This window comes from Spodoptera frugiperda, chromosome 27 (genome assembly GCF_023101765.2).
Source record: "Spodoptera frugiperda isolate SF20-4 chromosome 27, AGI-APGP_CSIRO_Sfru_2.0, whole genome shotgun sequence".
Taxonomy (NCBI): domain Eukaryota; kingdom Metazoa; phylum Arthropoda; class Insecta; order Lepidoptera; family Noctuidae; genus Spodoptera; species Spodoptera frugiperda.
The window spans coordinates 6,779,322-6,801,711 of NC_064238.1; the positions used below are offsets into that span (position 1 = coordinate 6,779,322).

The window sequence follows — 22,390 nt, forward strand, 5'->3', positions numbered from 1 at the left end:
AAACCCTTTGATGTAGAGGATAGGCATCCCCGACACCGGAGAAATAAAGTCCAAAGCTGAACTTTCACCGGCTCTTGTTAATAATAATTATGTACGTAATGTGTTGCTTTTTAATTATTTTATTATATAAAATAATATTAATAACTGGGGTTAAAATCCAGGCTCATTTATATTGAGACTATCACCATTAATGAGTAGTCACTTTTTAGTAATATAAGTCACGTGATGAACTCTATTCTTCTTGCTTACTGCGTGGGAAATAAAAAGCATTTGTTATTAATTGTCATCGAAGGAAACTTCCCAATCGCAGTATTCACATATGCTACGAACTTCTACTACATGCTTCTACCAACCCAACAGCTAATAAAAGGCTTCAAATTATTAGAATATTATTCTATATTTATTTAATAAACTTACTTTAAAATTACGATCAAACAATCTCGATATTTAATCACAATTAAATATTTTATAAAGTTTAAGTCATTAGACACCATCAAACATTTTGGGAACCTCAGATTGCTACATTACATTGCGCCTAGTGCTGCCATCTGTTTTCACTCCCGTATACTACATACGTGATACTTTGTGGGAAACTTTTATTGTGTTCATTTTTTACAGCATGTAGCGATTTAAGATTGTATATTCTTATTATCAAAAAGTCTTGTCATGTCAAATGAATAATTAGTTAGTTAATGGTCATTTATCATTTATTGCTAGTATATTCGCAGTTTATCAGATAGTTTTAAAATCATACAAAGTTAGGTATGTTGTGTTGTTACGCATTTAATTGAAGGGTATCAATTATAGTTGTCAATGTGTCATTGACCTCGATATTGTCGGCCATGCCGTGACGGCCAAATTAAATTCGTTGTTTAATGTTATATTCTCGGCGATTAGACGTTTGTGATCACTTGCGGATAGTTAATTTCACGGAATACATATTTTTTTTCTATTTCGTGGTTAATTTTGATTTAAAGTGGAAATAAAAATGAAGTGGAGAGTGTCGTTAGGTATAATTGTGAGAGTAAATAATATCATGGACGAGCGAAATGTAAGTACCTAGGTACCTAACACACATCCTTTCACATCATTCAATTAATTTTGATTTGATACGAAATCTTGTTATAATATTTTAAATCAGAACATACGAGTACTCCATATTTACGACATAACCATATATAGACATGCTACGACGTTACACTAACGAAAAGCGCGTTAAACGCCGCTAAGATAAAAATAGTTCACCTAATATTTGTAACGAATAACGGCGCCGCGGCGGCGTCTGGCGGCCGTGTGCAAAACTTGCGAACGTAACGACTAACGAAAATAACGACCAACCAGCGGCGTAACGAATAATGAGGCCGTATCATTGAAATCTGAAAATAGCTATGGCTGATGTTGGCGTAGCGGTAACGGAAGGCTCAGTCGGGCGGCGGCAGCGGAGCCTTCCGCACCGCTGTCCGCGACTCCGGCAACAGATGGCGCGAATGTGCGTCCAGCTTTGTTAGTTTTGTTCACGTAAGCTAGAGGGAGTTGTCAGCGTATATGGCGCTGGCTTTTCCTCTAGTTGACACCAATTCAACACAGATAGAGCCACAAGGAACGGAAAGACTGAGAAGTATATGGTGAGTAGAATGTTTTAATTAGATTGTTACGTGTTTAGGAAACCTATTTCTGATTCGTTTCGGTATCAAATAATAATTTCTGAATAATATGTAACTGTAGTCGATAATTCTATGTTTGCAAATTTCTATGGATTATTGCTACTAATAAATGAGATTATTGAAAGGCTGTAATTTTTCTTATCCTTCTTCATATTTTGTCTTTTCTATATCTTATTAACTTATGAATGCAACAATAAGTAAGTATAATAAATCGAATCCTTTGTGATTTATTTTGTCTAATGACGTTGTATATTTTCTTTCTCATCAAACGTAACAAATGCTAGGACCTCACAACGTTTAGACAAAGGGAAACTGCTCAAATGGTATTTATATGTTAAAGCAAAAGTTCTTGCGCTACCATACCACTTTATTATGCCAAGTTTTTTATAACTACGACGTCTACGAGACATTCGATCTGATACATATAGGTATTATAATCTAAAAAATACTTCGTTGATAGAGTAATTGCATGCGCCACTTTTGAGCCAGCCTAGAGATATCGAATATAGTTATAAACTGGTTTGAAGAGCAGGGGTAGGATCGGGATGGTTTTTAGAAACTAAGCGTCTGACGCTCCCTCTCTCCTCACTGAAGGCGAGAGAAATCAATGGATGATTTTCCCTCTTCAAAATCAAATCAAAATATACCTGGTTGAATTTTCTGATTCATGGAATTCACGATAAAAACATAGAGGTTGTGCCCGGTATAGAGCAATAGCTAGGCTCATCATTCTTAACATATATAGGACTTCTAACATAGCAACTGCTGTGTACTCTCCTTGTAGTACTTACACATACTTACCTACTACAATTTATTGAATTATTTTAGAAGCATAGTAATTTCAATTTCTTAGAACGCCTTATTCTATATATTTATATTTAGTCTCTACGAAGAATATTATTGTTAACTTTTCCTGTAATTTTCCTTGTAGTCAGTCATTACTCATTTGTTTTCAGCATGAATAAATCACATTTACAATACCAAAACCTCTGTAACTGGTGATTTATGAACTGGTTTACGTACTTACTTTTCCTATATATTACTTCTAATTACCTGTCTCGAAATTCATCTGTTGGTAGATTTCGTTACAACAGAATTTTATATAATTTAACAGACAGAATTTTCACGCATTTGAAATGCGTGAAAATCATCATCTTATCAGACACAAGACTTCTAGTCCTATACTTACGCCCTCTCTAAAGTTTCCCAGATAGGCCGGACCTAACTAGGTATCCAAAATTCCATGAATTTTACTATGATAAATTCGTATAAGTATACGATATCTGTAGCCTCTTTCGTAGGGTAAGGATTATCACTACTTTATGAACCCAATTTTCGTAGGATGTGAAATTGTTAGCAAACTACAAAATATTTACCTTTTTACCATCTGCTAAGGATCTTTAAAACCTACTTCTATCACACTTTCAAACAGAAAATATCTATGGAAATATATATGAAAATGCGCATCCGCACCCGCACTTCAAATAACTTCGCAAACGATGTAATCGGTAAAAACCAGTATACGCAGAAGTTACTGGTAAACTTAGGAACAGTTACCGTCTTTGAGCGTTCCTTTTGTTTTCATTATTTTAATTTCGGCTTCGATACAGTAAACATTTATGTGGTTCGTTAAAGAGTATTTCGGGAAACTGTTGAGTAAGATGTTTATGCTGTCGGTACGCATACCTACTTACACGGAATAATGATCTAGATACGAGTATTACCACCATTCGTCTTGTTTTCGGAATTACAGTTCACCTTGAAATCTCCTTCTAATTTGTTTATGAGTATGTACACATATAGTTTCCAATTAAACTTAGCAATGATGTAGATCACGGCCACTTTCCAGAATTCTAATCGTACTTACTTTAGGAGGCTATATTTTCTTACAATTACAAAAATAGTTTATTATAACACCACTATGTATAAGTAAGTCTATGTAGATATGTTCACATCGCAGGCGTTAAACATGCATTTTAATCAGGTGCTTTTTGAACGACGACGCGCATTAACATGGGTATCTATGCCTAAATAAAATGCATGTAATTGTAAGCGCGTAAATAAAACACGCGCCTACCACTTGCCATGTCAACATAGGCTAAGTGCAACCTTTACATAAATTTTTAGGGAGTAAAATGCATTAATTAATAAAAAAATGAAGTACACTAAACAATCAAATCAATAAATTAATACAAATTATAAAACATTTTTTGTTTATGGATAGGTAGGTAAATAAAACAACGTATTACATTTATTTATTATTTCCATGTCATGAAAACTCCGTGGTGACTTACCGTTGTCATTAAATAGAAGAACGCTGGCTGGAAATGTCAAAAAATCCCATTAAAAGCCCAAAACTTACTAAAGAAAAAAACCGTTGTTTTTTCTTTATGGCATCTACATCCAGAAATGATATTTGAAGCAACCAGAACGTTATTTTTTATGGTATCTTAAAAATTCAATTTATTTTTTAGTTGGAATCATTATAATAAAATTAGATAAAATATCGAAGTATTTTTTATAAGTCAGGCATCCATTAATTTTGATTTTACTAAATAGGCAAACGAGCACTGGCTGATTTTGTTAAAAAATACTGAACAAAGCCCGAAATATATCGATGAAAAATATCGCATATATTTTTTATTTCATATTATGGCATCTGGGTACACAGATAATATTAACCAACCAGATTTATTTTTGTGATCATAAACTTCTTAGTTCTATGTATACATCGTGTTCTTAGTTGTTAACCAAATATTGCTGCATTCTGTTGTAAGCATGTTGTTAAGTGCATTATTATTAAAATTACTCATAAATATATGTAAGATAGGGAAATAGAAGTGGTTAATGCAAGTCTTATGCACTCTACCTGTCGGCCACAATGAAATCATCAGTGCGAGTAGGTAACTTATTGTTGGCTCGGTTTCCAACGCAAATAGTTTTGCTATTCGTCTAATGGTTAAGTCAGATTTTGGAGATGACGCACTCGGCAGGCATCCAGCTGCGTCATCCAGGTGCTGTCAACGAACCCGTCTGGTCTTCGATGAACCTCAGAAATTTCCATGACGGCTCTGTGGAATAAATCTATACATTTCTAATATTATGTCATGATTACAACATCGGAAAATTCCGGGTGGATTGAGAACCATTTCATTTTATTGCGCGGTCTACTTCGACTGAAATAGACTGGTCGACCAAAACGGGAGAATAACAAGTTGGATAACATTCCTAATCCTGATTTAGTGAGCCGCTGCGAATTCATTTCAACCATGCAACACAGATGTACTAACACTGGAATATTTAGATTTTAGGGTCAGTCCAAAGAATTTACACTTATGTAGATACTTGCTTACCTATAAGGAATTAGGCATAGTTTGACGTGGAATAAATTATACATGATAGTTATTTTGGAAATAAAAGATTCAGTATACATTTCTGTTAAATTATACAAGCGTTTGCCCTTACCAAATTACCGCGATGTGTTCTATAATCTGGATTTTCTGAGAAACGATCGGACTCCAGTAGCGGGCCGCCGCCCGCACATTCTGTCGACAGAAATAGAGTCGGTCGGCAAGCACGAGCACGGTGCGTCCACGCCGATCTTTTCAGACGATGCAGGAAACATACTTTTTATTTTCTTTTCCTACTCACATTCTAAACGACGCGCGACGATAGCGAAAGTCGGTTAATGTTCCCCTATTAGATTACAGATTCCCGCTAAATAAACTAAGGTAATTTTCATCTCACCGTGTTAATTAAACGCATAAACAAACAATTTGAAGTAATACGTAATGCACATTTGAAATAAATTATTGCGATGATGTTATGTTGCAACAGCCAGGAAAAGCATATAGTTAGACGATCTATTCCAGTAGATGAGTGAACAAAAATAGCTGTTTTATTAGTTGTAAATTTCACTGGCGATGGCGATGGCGCGTAGCAACGTCGCCACACAAAGGGAAATATTGAGGCGGGCTTATGTTAGTTTACTGTATGAAATTATGTGTTTACAAACACATAATGCATAGAAGAGTTTGCAGTACTCAACAATGATACGCATGAATGGCATTCATTGAGCATTTTCATAAAGAAATTCCTTAATTAATTAACATATTATAACGTAATGAATTTGATGAGGAAAGTTGAACACGTATTTTTTTAGTTTTAATATTTTTGTTAATGGTATAAGCCGGTAATCATGCAGACGGATCACCTGATGATGAGCAATCGCCGCCGTCCATGGACAATCGAAACACCAAAGGCGATACTAGTGCGTTGCTGGCCTTTTAGGGGTTAGGAATTCAAGGGTTGTTGGGGAATCAGGGATTGGGAAGATTGGGAAGTGGGTATTGGGCCTCTGGTAACCTCATTCACTCAGCAAAACACAACGCAAGCGTTGTTTAACGTCGGTTTTCTGTGATGCCGTGGTTTCACTCCGGTCGAGCCGTAGCCGCCCCGTTTGTACCGAAGCATGACTCTCCCACACAAGTGATATTAAATTAAGAAGTGACCTCTATTTCATCCTCAGTGTATCTATTTTTTTAATAAATTGACAGTTTCACCTTGAGGTATTAGAAAAGATAGCACTACGTATAAATAAATAAGACGTCTTATCATAAAAAGTGGAGTTTGCAAAAAAAAAACAAATTTAAAACCTCGCGCGACATGTTCTTGTGCCAACTACTTACACATACGATAGTCTTATTCTATGGATGCGGGTGGGTAGAACATAAAAACTTTTTATAAATTTAATGAATTCAATGTTTGATCTTGAAAATAGTGTATGCTGTAATGCTTTTTCGTTTGTAACACTGCATCTGCCAAGTAGGTTATTATTCTAGTAGGTACGCTGAAAGAAATTAATGCGTCCACGCATAATAAATTACTGTTTCAACATTGAAAGAGAAAGTAGTGCAAATTATTTAAAATAACACGTACATTGTATACACACTGGATGATAATAAATAATGAAACTGAGGCAATATAAGAAAAACGTATTTTTGTTAATGTATCAAGCCATGCATCTCTCCGACTTCAATGAAGAATAGTTTGATCACAACACAACCAACATACTTGACCTCATTTCTCTATTCTATTACAAAAATGAGGAAGTAATAGAAAAGAACAAAGATTATTCTTCAGAGGTTAGACATTGTTATTTTTATTAGATAAAAGCGGAGTTTTCATGGGACCAGTATTGATGTTGTTAAACAAAAAATATTTAATTATTATACTATCGACTTACGTAACTTTTGTGCTGTCGTGTGTCGCGGAATGCTGCCCATGAATATGAGCCTCTAGTATGGCCTGAAACTAGTTGAGTTCCTCGTGAAACAGTTACATAATAATTAATTTAGTATGTCTCACGAAAGTTATATAATAAACAAAATCTTTTGTCGTCTCCAGCGAAACAATGCGAGGAATTTAAAGATGATTATTTAAGATAAGTGCCTATTTCCAAATGCTCTACGCTACCACGTGTCGCAGGTCCATGAACTGACGTCCATCAACAGCTATCAGATGTCGTAACCCAAAGAAATGTTGCACAAATTGTGCACTATCTCGGAGCTGTGATCAAATAGCTTTCTTTGAAGCTATTTTCAAACCACGCTACCAATCTGTCTGTGAATGCTCTTAAAATTAGTACGCGGCAACTACTGGCGATATATGTATAAGCAAATAATGTTATAGTTGGCGAATTTCTAAAATAGTTACCTAAACGCAAATACATTGGTCTAAAACGAATCAATGATGTGATAAGATACCAACCGATAAGATGCTGTGTGCAACAGAAAAATAAACAAACACAAACACCGAATGAATGCGAACACACTTACTTGACTGAAACTAATGCGTTGTTTACTTTCTCTGCGCAATTTATTGACATTTCAATTTATTTACAGACGTTTCATTGTTTTTACTTGTTCATTATAAATAACTTTGTCAGTTTCTGTTTGTTTACAATTTTACATAGTAACCAGAACTTTCAGGTGACTTTAAGCTAATGTACTGCCATTGTGCTATTTTTAATTCTTGAATTAATTAATACTCCCATTAATGAGGAATGTGCAAAATAAATAAGTACAGAACGTATCGGTAACTGATGTTTGAACGCGATCTCTCGCGCACAGCCAGACTGATTGTTAAGATTGTGTTTCAGTAGAAGTAACGTCTAAAACTGTTCGTACCTACGAAATTTTGATATGGCGTGGGAGTGCGGCTGCCCACGGCAGCAGCATGAGTAATGCTCACACAGCGACGACTTCTGTGGCGTGAGTAACACTCGCAAGGGGCTCGCTGCTTCCATTTTATTTTAGCGTCGGCCCACACGCTCCATGGAGAGCCACCACACCTGCCCCCGCCGATTGACTCATAAACACCTGAACGTTATACAATCCCGGATTCATTACATTCCTACTTATAAAACTTTTCGATTACATAAAATTGTATTGAACAGTAACATTACTCATCGACGCGGTGATACAAGAATGATGTTTGTGCCAAAATCTTTACAGTTTATGATCAAAAGGAAAAGTTTAGGATTATTTCGAAGAAGTTATTGGATTATGAGATAGTATACCTACCTTAGACTAATTCGCACTTGCGTTTAACTTACTTGCGTTTCCATTACCTCAGTCCAGGTATTCGCGAAACAATTAAGATCTGTCAGTGTAAATATTACGAGGTAATTACGTGTGACAGGTGTTTAACTCAGTCGATACACCGTGACGAGTCACAAAGGGGGTGCGATCGAGATATGGACAGGTTTGAATACGTGCCAACGTACAATTTTCACGTAAGACATTTTTCGGAGACCATTTCACGGCCATAAAATTTATGTCGCTCGTGATAAAATTCTGTGCAAAAATAGCGATGTTCTCAGACTTACGTTTGAAATATTATATAACTCGTTACCTGCGTCAAGAAAAGAGATGGCACTTTAAAAAACTAATTTTATTCTCGTGAAGAGAAAAATATGTTTCTCTATTCATTTAATAATCAAGAGGGTCTCTATTCTTAGTATGCATTTACTTCGTAACCAGATTTGACTTTTCACAGCTGAGCACTAAGCAGCTGTATGTCAGTATACATTGGACCTTCTGTTCGTTCTCGTTATCACAACCACGGAAGGTCTATTACGTCATCAGGCCCAACATATGGTCGCTAGCAATGCACTGACCCCCAAGCCGTATAAATAAGGACAAGACCATGAACGCTTCACCTTAGAGTACCTGCATTGAGATTATAAGAAAATAAACAAATCGTCTTTTAGTCAATGTTTATAGTACTTTTATAAAAAGGATAAATGGAATAAATTAATGAAAGCCAAATATTTAAAATTCCTTTTTAACCGACATAAGGTTCTCAGTTGGACCTGTATGTTTTGTAAGTTTATACACGATTATCTCGTGTTTGGCTTAACCGATTTTGACACGGTTTTAAGCATAGTATTTTTCAGACTTAGGAAAAAGTGTATGGTATATTACCCGACATAAAAAAATAATGTTCACACTTTAACAACTGAAGGCGGTTCCCTTTTTAAAAACAAAGTGTATTTTCATTGATTGTTTTGCAGTATTCATCCTAGATTATTTACCTAGTTTCCGTTAACCGAATCGTTTCATTGTTATGTAGACAATATAATAGACTAGATGTTTCCTTTTTTGCTTTTGCTTCAATAGCCCGAACGCAGGTGAAGTACTGCAGTTTAGGCATGATATGAATAGGTAAACATATTTCCTCGACTAGATGTTTCCTTTTTTGCTTTTGCTTTCGAGGCATGATATGAACAGGTAAACTTCTTCGATGGTTTTCGAGTACAAAATAATTGTAATTTAGCTGTATAACTAGTTTTTAGGGAATAAAGGATACATATGTTACGTTACATTAATTTAGAATATTTAAGGAAACATTATCATTGTGATTGGTAAAGATGCGTGGAGGATGTTTTAAAAGCGATTAAACATGTGCATTTGTGGGTTAAAATAAAGCATTACACATATTGTTATTCATCACAAACATTAGAAAATGATCATCTTTGTTTATGTTCATATTGAGATGTTAATGTTGAAACAACTCCAAATACGTCAATGGACTCACACTGACTGCAATGATCGACAGATATCCCCGGATGACGTCACGATCTATAAACAATACACATTAATCATTACACATGACAATTAAATCATTGCTCAGAGGTTTAATTTTGAGCAAAGTTATTTTTATGTAAAAATATTAATAGATGGGCAGGTGCGAGTGCAAGTTGGCAAGGAGAGTATTATGCCACAATGTGACACGGTACTGGACTAATTGTAAACATAATAAACAGTAGGTATATTTGTTGTTATTTCTGTCGCTACGAGTGCGCGGTGAGGGGTGCGCACTGCGAGCCTCACTCGATGCTCGGCCCATCTGTTTACACTTCAATATTATCACTTTGTACGTTTGCGCGGCCCTTGCTCATTGCCGACGTTGTTATGGACAGATGTTGCTTGCCAAAACATGATTCACATTATTATATTTGTGTCCAATGATGCCCGATTCGGAATGTTTCTACGAGTTCATATATCATTGACATAGCACTAGGTATTTCCGACTATAGGCATATTTATTGCTGCGTGGGTCCAGTGGTTGCCAGCCCGAGCGCTGGATCAGCTCGCTAGGTGACAGAGAAATATTATTTACCTGAAAGGTTCCGGGTATTTACGACAATAGTACCTACTTATTATCATACGTTGACAGAGTGTAACATCTTAAAATTCCAAAGTGCCTACATTGTGTAGAACAATCACAATGAATGATAGATACCAACACACTCTTAATAATCTAATCAGATACATGCTAGATAGTTACCTGAATTTCAGTACCAATGTACCTTATGCTGTTAATATGTAATATTTCCTCTTGAGTGTTGTACATAAAAATATCGATAAATATAACATTATATGTCTCTATTTTGATTACATAATATAAAAGGTTATATAACAGTATCGCATCGAGAATGTGAACAAGTTCGAAGGTTATGTACTAGGCCCTAGTAACTAGGGGATATCGTTTGTCTAAATTAATTGTCTCGACATATTAATCCCATCACTCGTTCGCAGAGCATTCTCATAAAAAATGCACATTTTCAGCACTGTCTGGTTTTGCACACAAGACTAATTTGAAAATAGAGGATGACGTTGGTCAGCCTACATTGTCGTTGTAATAAATATTGATATGCTCTTACAGTGATGTTGATGAATATCAGGTTTACCTAACTATTAAAAAACGATCTCATACTTATGAAATAGCACCTAAGCTCTCACATCTATGTCTAGGTCCTATGTAGAGATCTCAGGTATTAGGTATCAAGTAACGATTCAATATAGGTACATTTTAGCCATATTTAACGAAGGCATAGTGTGTAATGAAGTGCATATTCCAACATTCTTGTCAACCTTACTGGAATTGCTTGGCTTAAATGTTTTAAAATATCAAGTTATCTATTGTGGGGCAAACGGTTGGCACTCTGTCATAACTTTGTTTCAAAATGCAATGAATCAACTACTAACTCAACACATTTACCTATGCCAAACGTTACTCAAACTGCATACCATATCTGTTCCTAACGAATATTGTAGGTATATACATGACTGTATTAATCATAAAAAAATCTGTTGTAGAAGGTTTATGATGAGAAGATTTAATCATACAATTTGTCCCTTATAATTATTATGATAATTATTTATGCACGCAAATCCATAACTCCTGTATAATCATGGCTCTGAGGACAGTTTATATATTTACGATTTTATCCGCATTCAGCATGCAATCACAAATAATATTATTCTAGACTAATAGAAGTGTAACATACTACCGAGTCCTGCATTTCATGTGGGTGGATAAAGTTCATAAAGCACGTTATTAATACTATAATTACAGATTATTAATTGCAAACAAAAACATGGAAGTCATATTTAATGGCACATAAGGGTCTTAAATACGTAAAGCCATTTATTTATACATAGTCAGGGGGCGTTCAAATATTACGTAACGCATTTTGGGGAGAGGGGGTCTCTCTTACAAGACGTTACGTAACTAAAACTAAAAATATTATTTAAAAAAAGCTAAAATGGGAGAATGAAAGACGAAAACAATTGTAGGACCTAAAATTTATAAAAAATAAAGAAAATGTGAACCTGCGTATTTTGTTACGTAAATTTTTGATACGTTGAAACGTTACGTTGCATTACAAGTGGGGAAGGGGTAGTCAAAAATCTCCAAAAATTGCGTTACGTAATTCTTAAACGCTGGGGTTAAACCTATGTAAAGTTTTATGTAATATTAAGAACGTAAAATTTTGTTTCAGTGGGTAAAAAATTACAAAGGATTTATTTATTTTACGTTTCATTGTCTACTAACAATATTTACCTCATGATATTAAAATTTTCCTAGCATTTACAATATAACAAAGGTAGTTTTAGCACAAACACAGTACACATTCAGACTTATTTTAGAATACATAAAAATACCTAACTGAATCACAGGGAAACAGGTAACTTTAGAGCTATGAAACATAAGATTCAAATTAAAATAGCTTTTATGACTATTCAGTTAGAAGTGAAAATCATAATTTCAATCGTGTTTTGTCATCATTGTAGTGAGTAAATAGCATACACGTGAGACTTTCTTTGTCGATGATGAAAGTAATATGAATGATTAATTAATTAATGTTTATTGGCGAAGTATGAGCGTCTGAATAATGAATAGAAAATCTCCCATATAAGGTTTGCGAACCACAACTCACTGTGCATACAATGTTTCTAACAAAACATCGACTTAAAGTAAAATGGACGAGAATTTTCCAGAGCAATCTCAATGAGAACAGTTACGGCTGAAGCGAACCAGAATGTTTACCTATATGCCAAACAAAGCTTACTAACCGTACTTTGAGAATTGGTTTCCTTTTTATTCCATAAAATGTTAAACCTGGCGATGAATGGATGGTATAATAATGTGCTATCCTGAAGTTTAATACTTCGTAGGTATTATGTAGATACAAGTATTATTAATAACAAGGAAATAAGTATATTAGATATGTATTTCGTAGTATAATTTTACACCTAAATAATATTTATCACATGATCGAAAATCGTAATTTTTTTAGTACGTAATAAGGAAATATTATAAACAATTTAAGTAAAATTCAATTCAGTTCTTTTGAATAAATTAAATAGGTATATAGGTGAAAAGTACATTCCTGTATGAATTTGCCTTTTGACCAAAAAAAAAACGTATCATGAATTGACGATGAAAGCGAATCCAATAAGAGATTTGTCCCTAAAGTACCTTCCCACATGTTTATTTTCTTTCGTGTGAAAGTATTCATAAACATTATTAATGTTCCTATTAGTAATAGGAAAATAATGTATAATTGTCTAGAATAAATCAATTAAGTCAACTGTAAAAGTAAAAATCCTGCGAGGGTTGTGCATGAGGCAGGTGAGGGTGTAGCGAGGCGGTGGCGAGGGCGGGTGGCCGCCCCCCCACTGGGGCCGTGTGCAACTCGCGCATAGACTACGGTCGCGCGCTGCCCTCGCGCATCATTCGAACATCGCGCACCGCAGTCTCGGCATCTACGCCCTGAACTGTATACGCGTCCGGGAGCTTCATCCCGCAGCGACTTCGACGAACAGGTCCTTATTCCAGTGAAAGTGGCATTTAACCTTTTCTTATTGCATAATAATATAACCTAACCGCGAGTGAAACATAGTAGTCCCTATGTGAACTATAATTAGAGTTGCATCGGCACGCTCCAGCAACGTAACTTTACCTGAACGCCCCAAATTAGGAGCGCAGGCGCATCGGCCTACGCGCCGCCCGCCCAACGTTCCATATTTCGCTACATTCTTTTAACTGAGCGGTCGTTGCATTCGCAGGAAGCCCGCCCGGCGATATCGCCCGATATACGTGCTTGTTGAGCAATAAAGTGTCAGTTCACATGAGATTGAAGTGGTGCAGGCGACTTGGATTTCGGCCAACGGCTGTTGCATTTAGAATAAAATTTGACAACGTACCTAAACTATGTTCTAACGTGTTAACTACATGTGCTACGATATTAATGTGTTAAGTGGATCTACTTGGCCAAGGAAGGATTAACTGTGCTTTAAGTGAATCGGGATATATAACGCGACAGTTCGGAAGCTTATGTTCAAGTCGCCTGCAAGCGAGCTGGTCCTGCTGACACAGTGCTCTATGTGAATTGTTGTTTGAACTAGAAATATTTTGTTTCAGGATAAGTTAAGCGAGCACAATGCCTTTCAAACCAGCAGATAACCCTAAGTGCCCAAAATGCGGCAAATCAGTATACGCAGCTGAGGAGAGAGTCGCCGGAGGACTCAAATGGCACAAAATGTGCTTCAAGTGCGGTAAGTTGTACAATATTATTTTATTTCTGATTTACCTTACGAAATTTTTAGTTGGAATAGGTCGCGGTCAAATGTAATCAATGGAGTTAGGTACATAGAAGCTAAAAATTTCAGGCGAACATAAAGTAATTTATTAGCTTTCTTTAGTAATTCTTACAACTGTTTATTTAAATGTGAGCACTACTAGTTTAAGTATCAACAATGGCCCACGTGGCTAGCATGAGACAATTTTATCGACAAACTACTTTATGAAATAAGTACCTAGCTAGATAATCATGTACCGGAACTTATCGAACAAACATTTCAATTAAACTGTTATGACAACAAACCTGTCACTATTCATAAAATTTCATAACGTCGTCAGTCCTTTTGTGCCCTAAAGGGACAGGTAGAACATTTTAATTTGTTCACCCACATTTCGCTTCCAACAAGGCTCTACTTAAAATTTACTCAGCTATCTCACTTATAAGCTGTAAATCTGGAAAAGAAAGTGAAAGGATACCAATTCAATTCATTTCCAACGTTCCACGTCATAAAGTTTATGTATGACGTAGATATGACATTAAATTATTATGAGAAAGTAAATTTTCTATACACATCTGTGGTTATACTAGCAAGGTTCGTTTTCTGAGAATTCATTTGTCAAACCTAATCGATGTTTCAGTAGTTCCTCTATTTCTAAAATCCCCTTATAGACAACAATATGGGAAAACATCCAAATATCTCATACCAAGACTGTTCGTTATTCCTAGAGTTAAAGAAGTGTAGGGCTGTTACGCTAGTAGTCTGTAGTACCTAGACGTCATATTGAGTTGTTGTATTGTGCAGGCCTGTGCCAGAAGTTGCTGGACTCCACCAACTGCTCAGAACACGAAGGTGAACTGTACTGCAAAGTGTGCCATGCACGTAAATTCGGACCAAAAGGCTACGGCTTCGGCGGTGGTGCTGGTTGCCTGTCCATGGACACTGGTGACCACCTGAAGGCTGAGAATGCGTAAGTACCATCCTACATAGCTCTCCCGCCGCCCGCGCCACTGAGGGCCTTTCCTTATCTAAGGTCGCAACGACGGCCGGCCTCCGGGCCCGTGCGTAACCACATTAACCGCGTGTACATATACTCATACTATACAGTAGAAAGCGCGCGCTGGCTGTACATTACGCGCCGCCTGACACGTGCATGACCAGTCTCCGTTTATGTCGCAACAGGAATTGAGCGAGCAGCCGTCCAGCAGAACTTGCGGGTCGCCGACACACATCTCGGCCCTCCAGCGACGCCTCGCGAACGCACGCCATATACTGTACTTTAAATTACTCTAGTTAGGATTATTTATTCGCTATCGCTTAATTTAATTTGTTCATCGGTATTATTTATTATTTATAAAAAACACAAATAAATAAAAACAGTCGACTACCAACCCTGAGTTAGTAATATTTATGAGCGCGCTCGAGGCGCGCGCGCACCCGCGTTGCCGCAGTAGGGCACGCGCCGGCTCGAGCGCGTTCCAGCCCTGATCGATCCCTTCCTCCCCAACGGGGCGTACCCCAACACGAAGGAGCCACGGTGAGAAACCAATATGTAGCCTTGGCTTAGCAACGCTCCAGACGCACCTAGATGGCATGTACCGAGTCGAACTTATGTTAAATAACTTTCCTTGCTACTCACACTCTGTCTAACCCTCAGCTAACGCTTCCGTCTTAGCTTTAACTGATAGTGATTACATGTGATGGGATAAGGAAAGCGCCCTCTATGTCGATATAATATGTAGTGCTATAGCGAGGCCGGTGCGGAGCGGGCGGCCGGGAGCCCTTACCTTCTCCCATTACGGCGGAGGTGCGCCGCCGGCATCTACCTACTGCTTAGCCGCAAGCCGTGTGGCCGATACTAGAATGTAGGGGCAAACGGATTCTTCCGATGCCTGAGAGGCTTTTAACTATTCTTCTGTCACCTGTTGCTTGGTCGGAACATTGTCAAACATGTATTGATTTATGGCATGTATACAGGGGCGTAAGGACTAACGGAGCTTGTCTCGAGCCACGCGTTATTGCCAAGGCGCCTCCTGGAGAAGGATGCCCACGATGCGGTGGCTACGTATACGCTGCCGAGCAGATGTTAGCCAGAGGCCGGGTAAGATGCTCAGCTTTACATGTGTATTACTGAAAACATCTATGGTGCACTACCTAACTACGTCATCTTCACCTATTTCAATGTAATTCAACAATTGCTTGCATTGCTTTTAGATGCTTTATCAAAGTTAAAAAAAAGAACTACCCACAAGCAACCCACCTTTATAACTTTACTTTTAATTACAAACATTATTGTGGTAATGTCGCAAAATAAAATGTTTTTTAATTTTATGCCGTAGGGCTATCACAGGCGATGCTTCAAATGCTTAAATTGCAACAGGACCCTTGATTCAATGATGCATTGTGATGGGCCAGATGGTGACATTTACTGTAGAGGTATCTGAATGATGAACTGTTGTGTCACGTGTCAATAAAATGTCCCACCCACAGATATGTATGTGCCATAACATCATGTATCATTGTAATAACGCGAGTGCTCCTCAACAATAGCGTGTCCCTGCATGCCCTGACGTGTCCTCACTATTCACTGTATGTCCAGGCGTGGCACAGGGAGTGCTTCAAATGCGGAGACTGCTTAAAACGGCTGGACTCTACAAACTGTTGCGAGGGCCCAGACAAAGATATTTACTGCAAAGGTTTGTTTTACTGCACATTTCCCATAATTTATCTTTAATTTCTATAAAATTATGTACTCTTAAAAGCAACCAGTTACCAAGTCGCTAGTACCTATTTAAATAATATCATGAGTGGTTACATAAAACTATTAACTGAAACGCATGTTCATTTCCCTTTTCGTGGTTTTAATTTAATGTTTTTCTCTATAGTATGTTATGGCAAGAAGTTTGGTCCTAAGGGATATGGTTACGGAAAAGGAGCTGGTGTCTTGCAGAGTGACCCTTACGCCAATGGGTAAGAACCGCTTGTGGATCGGACGTGTGACTTATCTGGCGAGGGCACAGCTTTTGACACAAATGTACATTTGTACACAAAATAAAATAAAAAATCTACCATGAACAATATTTGCGAGTGAATCGCTGTGTGCTCAAAAGATGCAATAATAACGCTTATTTGCTTTTGCTGTAGGATGCTACGCACAAAGATTTGGTCCAAGAGGTATAGGACATGGGGGAATGTCAAGCCTGGGTCTTATGTGTGATATTAAGGACATGGACTGGCAAAGGTATAATATAAGATAGTCCCGAAGACCCTAATGGATCCTAGAGGACAGTCTATAGGACTGAATTCCAAGTGTTCATAACTAACCGAATCACCTAACATACCAATTTGCTTATAGACTGCTTTAGCAAATTAGTTTTTATCCCAAATATTGATAAACTGATCGTGTTTAATACGCATTACTTAACACCACATGTTTCACTTTACGCAAGTTATTTTCGCCAGAAGCTTCGGTAACATTACGTATACTTCTCAGGTTACATGACAGGTTTAGGTTATTTCCATCGCATAGTCACTTTCATAAAAACAGCTTATAATACAAACAAGAGATGGCAACGTGCCAATATGAAAATAGAACGCGCTCTCCGCTCTCGATTGGACTAATTTTAATATCGGCGAGACTAGCCACGCTTTGAGCTTACAACATGTAATCTGTGGCAAACTACCTTGATGAATATCTTCATAAATATTCTGACTACGACTATGATTGCCTACAATATTTCAAAACCAGGTTTAGTGTTTCCAACTTCAGCTAATTAGTAACGTAATTTACTACCGTAGTTCGTAAGAATACCAAATACCAATAATATAAGGAGGTTACGTACTTCAATGAATTAATTTCACATGATTATCCCACCTTGTAGGTCATCTGATTGATATACCTATTTTGCAAGTAGTAACGTAAGTTGGTATCTGATTATGTAGATAATTTGTTGCAAGTTTAAATTTATGTAAGAATGTAGATGCAGATATTTAACGGAGGCAGGCAATTATAAAAAAAACAAACAATTCAAATCAACGATCATGTATTGTGAATAGCGATGAAGGTAGGTAGCTACCTAATTTTATTCCATGTTAGTAGTAGGTAACCCCGCTATATTTATTATTATTTATCGAAAAGTGACTAATAATAATTATGTTGTATTAGGAACAGATTAGATTCACACAACTCATCACCATTTTCATTACCATAATAATTAACATCTTGAGATGTTGGAAGGTAATGTAATACTTCCACAATTGCACTTCAGGTACTAATATTTTTTTGCTATTTATTATGAATTACACGACATTTCGTTTCATTTGCAGTGACCAAGCACCCAAGACTACGGTAATCGATACCGCTTCCATCAAAGCGCCGCCCGGCAAGGGTTGCCCCCGATGCGGCGGTGTTGTGTTCGCAGCTGAACAAGTGCTGGCCAAGGGCCGTGAATGGCATCGCAAGTGCTTCAAGTGCCGCGACTGCACCAAGACTTTGGACTCCATCATTGCTTGCGACGGACCTGATTCCGACGTTTACTGCAAAACTTGCTACGGCAAGAAATGGGGCCCTCACGGCTACGGTTTTGCCTGTGGCTCCGGCTTCCTTCAGACCGACGGCTTAACGTAAGTGATCGTATCAGAAAAAGATAATTATTCCTTCATAATATAATAAAATCTTGTGTATTTATAAAAAATATAATATCTACTTACAGCGAGGATGAAATTTCCGCCAGCCGTCCATTCTACAACCCTGATACCACTTCCATCAAGGCGCCTAAGGGCCAGGGTTGCCCCCGTTGCGGCGGTATGGTCTTCGCCGCTGAACAACAACTCGCTAAGGGCACGGTAAGTTTTACCACAGCCGCTCATTGACTGTTTCTGCAATTAAATATGTTTGCTGTGCACAGAGCACTGACCAGACCATTTATTTTTTTACAGATGTGGCACAAGAAATGTTTCAACTGTGCAGAGTGCCACCGACCTCTGGATTCAATGTTAGCTTGCGACGGCCCAGACAAGGAGATTCACTGCCGTGCCTGCTACGCCAAGCTCTTTGGACCTAGAGGATTTGGATATGGCCATGCCCCTACTCTTGTCTCCTGTGACTCTGAGCCCGCTATTACATAGTTAGTATTCATTATTACTAAAATTTGAATGAATTTAGGATTAAAATTGGGATTTATTATATTTTAATTTAGTATTCTATAATTTATATCCTAACATTTAGACTAGCCATATTGAAATTGAGATTGCTTGAAAAAGTACATCATTAATGAAAATGTTTAATTTCCACAGCACAGAGCAGCTTCCTTTCACTGGCCAGAAAGCAGCCAAGGGCCAGGGCTGCCCTCGTTGTGGGTTCCCAGTCTATGCTGCTGAACAAATGCACTCCAAGAATGGCACATGGCACAAACGGTGCTTCTCATGTGCGGAATGCCATAGATCTCTTGTAAGTACTTCTTTTATGCTAAAAAGAAATAAAAATGCCACAAAAATGGAATTAAAAAAGCATATATTAAGTATAACTTATAGCCTATAACTTTTCTAATCAAATTTTATTTGTTTTTAAATAATCATGTTCATCACCCTCTTCGTTTTCAAGATGGGCCTTTAAGAACTCTTCTACCGAGTCTGTGTTCCACTTTTCTATAGCCACAGTGTCCTTTACAATTCCATCTTTATCCAACAATTTGATGATTGGATCTAGACCGCGTACATACTTGATTTGTAGATTAGGGAATTTAGCCGGTCTGTCGCTCTTTACGAATGCTTGAATTTGTGGATACGCCGGGAACTTGCATGTACAAACTTCTAGTATGGCACGAGCATACTTCTTCTCTTTTGGTGCAGTTTCATCTTGATGACAGCACTCCTTACAATGAGCCATTAGTTGTTCTAACCCAAAATCTTTCAGTTGATCACAGGACGAACATAGTAGGTTCGCTTTGATGAATCCAAGCGATGCACAATCTTCGGTTGTGAATTCAGCATTACTACTAAGTATAAAAAATGTAGCAAAACACATAAAGATAGCCGCTGAAAACATTTTTAAAGTATTGTTACCACTTTGTTCAAAGTTCTTTTTGCCACAAAACAATAATGTAACCAATTAGAATCTTACATCTATCTCAACGAGATTGATTCAAGTTTCACAAACAATTTCAATGAATGAGAATGACGTGTGTTAGACTGACATTGACGTATTGACGTTAGTATTAAAAAATCACATGTTTTCTTCCATCTCTATCTCACTATACTAAAATATATAGAGTAAGAGTGAAACAGGTATATTTTACCGAGTGTGGTACGGAACGCGCGGCTACTTTTCTTAAATTCTGAATCAAAGTATTTTCAGATTGTCGCGTCGCATCGCTTTGAAGTTTGAATAGTATTTTTATTTAAATAATAAATGAATATTGTTCTAAATGTACAATTTAAGATTTATCAACTTTTAATCGCAGCGTGGGTGGTGTTTTACGGGATGATAAATAACCAATGTTCTCCTCCGTAGTCTGCACTCCCAATTACCTACATAAATATATTACGAAGATTGCTAAGTAAATAATCGCATAAACAAATGAATAAACAAACAAACAACAGACTGTAGCGTACCTACCTACCACGCGTATCTAATGACAGCCTTATTAGGCAAGTGGCCGTAAACGGAACATTTTCTTTATTTTATAAAATCATTTTCTAGGCAAGCGTTTAATTCCTCCATTGAGTTAAGTACTTACCTATGATTTAAAAATTTAACTCTTCCTCTTTTGTTTCAGGATTCAACCAATCTAAACGACGGACCCAACGGAGAAATTTACTGCCGAAGTTGTTACGGCAGGAACTTTGGTCCTAAGGGTGTAGGTTTCGGTATGGGCGCAGGCACATTGACCATGGCATAATGGAACTATGAAGCTGGTCTTTATAGGAACCATTTAGATATAATGGTAGCATGAAAGGAATTTAATCTAATGTATGTTGCTACCTAGCTTGACAGACTATCATACCATTGATTAAACTGGCTTTAATAATGGTTGATACTTACTTTCAATGAGACTAATACCTAAAATAAATGGTAATAAAGTTAATGGCCAAAGAACACAAATATTTTGTCACGAAAGTATAAATTAAAGGTTACTAAGGGTGTAGGTTTCGGTATGGGCGCAGGCACATTGACCATGGCATAATGGAACTATGAAGCTGGTCTTTATAGGAACCATTTAGATATAATGGTAGCATGAAAGGAATTTAATCTAATGTATGTTGCTACCTAGCTTGACAGACTATCATACCATTGATTAAACTGGCTTTAATAATGGTTGATACTTACTTTCAATGAGACTAATACCTAAAATAAATGGTAATAAAGTTAATGGCCAAAGAACACAAATATTTTGTCACGAAAGTATAAATTAAAGGTTACATTCCTTTCATAATAATAATGTACAAATTGTGATGAATGTGTCTGGGCCCTTAGTTTACATATTCGTTATAAAATATTGTAGTAGGTACATAAGGTAATAGACTTAATGTAGGTATGTAAGAGGTATAAATAATTTGTATTACAGCAAGTTAAAAAAATTAAAAAATACAAAAAAAAATATTAACGGCATTGTGATTACATGTACCTTATATTTATCACACTGTGATATGAAGGTATGTGCAAGACAAAAAACTATCCTGTAAACGCGGATAAGATTGCAAATAATTGTAATCGTTTCGACCGACCAGATCTTGTGTATAAGATCTGAAGCGTCTATTCTATACATATTTTTATACACCAAAGATTTTTGTACATAATATTGTAATTTACACGAGCGCACAAGTTGCGTTACGGTAAATTCTAACCACCTACGTGTATTACGCTTTTGCTATATATATCTAACGAACATATTATGAGGATAATGTAAAGATAAATAAAAAGCAGCTTTTTGCATAATTATTAAAAATATTAAACAAAATTTGTATAAGTTATAATTTTATTAAATAAATATACGACATTAAGTGTTTTCTTTACATATCCAAAATATTATATATCGTCGTGTAGGGGATGGGTGGTGGTGACATTGAAAATATCAGATAATAATATTAATTTTATTATTTCAAATTAGTTGCATAACAACAGATTTCCAAACAATCAAATTTTAATAACAATTATTCAATGTAAAATTATCGGAGGTAAACATTAGGCAGATTCTCTTGCAAAAGCCAAGTTAATCTTAGCTAGCTAGTATTATCACAATCAAAATAATATTAAGTTTTCAATTATCATCTTCATAACTTGTGATGATTATT

The 22,390-nt window shown here is 36.7% G+C and overlaps 2 protein-coding genes and 1 long non-coding RNA gene across 18 annotated transcripts; 1 reads left to right on the forward strand and 2 right to left on the reverse strand.

Moving 5' to 3' along the window:
• The first annotated feature begins 1,428 nt into the window (after positions 1 to 1,428).
• LOC118263808 (muscle LIM protein 1) lies at positions 1,429 to 22,095 on the forward strand. Of its 16 annotated transcripts, none has more exons than XM_050705403.1 (12): positions 1,429 to 1,625; positions 13,941 to 14,074; positions 14,903 to 15,068; positions 16,076 to 16,199; positions 16,698 to 16,794; positions 16,984 to 17,068; positions 18,425 to 18,721; positions 18,811 to 18,943; positions 19,037 to 19,224; positions 19,394 to 19,547; positions 20,875 to 20,953; positions 21,238 to 22,095. In XM_050705403.1, the coding sequence occupies exons 2-12, from the start codon at positions 13,960 to 13,962 to the stop codon at positions 21,291 to 21,293; spliced, it is 1,494 nt and encodes a 497-aa protein (XP_050561360.1). In that variant the 5' UTR covers positions 1,429 to 1,625; positions 13,941 to 13,959; the 3' UTR covers positions 21,294 to 22,095. The 16 variants fall into 16 exon arrangements, 15 of the variants coding, with proteins under 15 accessions (XP_050561360.1, XP_050561367.1, XP_050561359.1 ...); XM_050705402.1 differs by lacking the exons at positions 1,429 to 1,625; positions 16,698 to 16,794 and adding exons at positions 13,177 to 13,342; positions 16,438 to 16,534; XM_050705406.1 differs by lacking the exon at positions 1,429 to 1,625 and adding an exon at positions 13,177 to 13,342 and having other exon boundaries at positions 20,875 to 20,959; positions 21,245 to 22,095.
• Positions 3,910 to 8,921, reverse strand: LOC126912597 (uncharacterized). Its single transcript, XR_007707292.1, has 2 exons — positions 5,130 to 8,921; positions 3,910 to 4,735 (listed from the first exon to the last, which is right to left on the reverse strand). It is a non-coding gene; the product is annotated as an uncharacterized LOC126912597 (long non-coding RNA).
• Positions 19,594 to 20,431, reverse strand: LOC118263809 (selenoprotein F). The gene has a single exon (XM_035575996.2). It carries the CDS (start codon positions 20,142 to 20,144, stop codon positions 19,647 to 19,649), a length of 498 nt encoding a protein of 165 aa, XP_035431889.1. The 5' UTR covers positions 20,145 to 20,431; the 3' UTR covers positions 19,594 to 19,646.
• Positions 22,096 to 22,390: the final 295 nt, after the last annotated feature.

Excerpts from the sequence above, each read along its gene's own strand:
- LOC118263808 (XM_035575995.2), top strand. The coding sequence starts at position 13,960 with ATGCCTTTCAAACCAGCAGATAACCCTAAGTGCCCAAAATGCGGCAAA. Across the intron at positions 16,200-16,697 it reads AGATGTTAGCCAGAGGCCGG|GCGTGGCACAGGGAGTGCTT; the intron begins GTAAGATGCTCA and ends CTGTATGTCCAG. Across the intron at positions 19,548-20,874 it reads CGGAATGCCATAGATCTCTT|GATTCAACCAATCTAAACGA; the intron begins GTAAGTACTTCT and ends CTTTTGTTTCAG.
- LOC118263809 (XM_035575996.2), bottom strand. The coding sequence starts at position 20,144 with ATGTTTTCAGCGGCTATCTTTATGTGTTTTGCTACATTTTTTATACTT.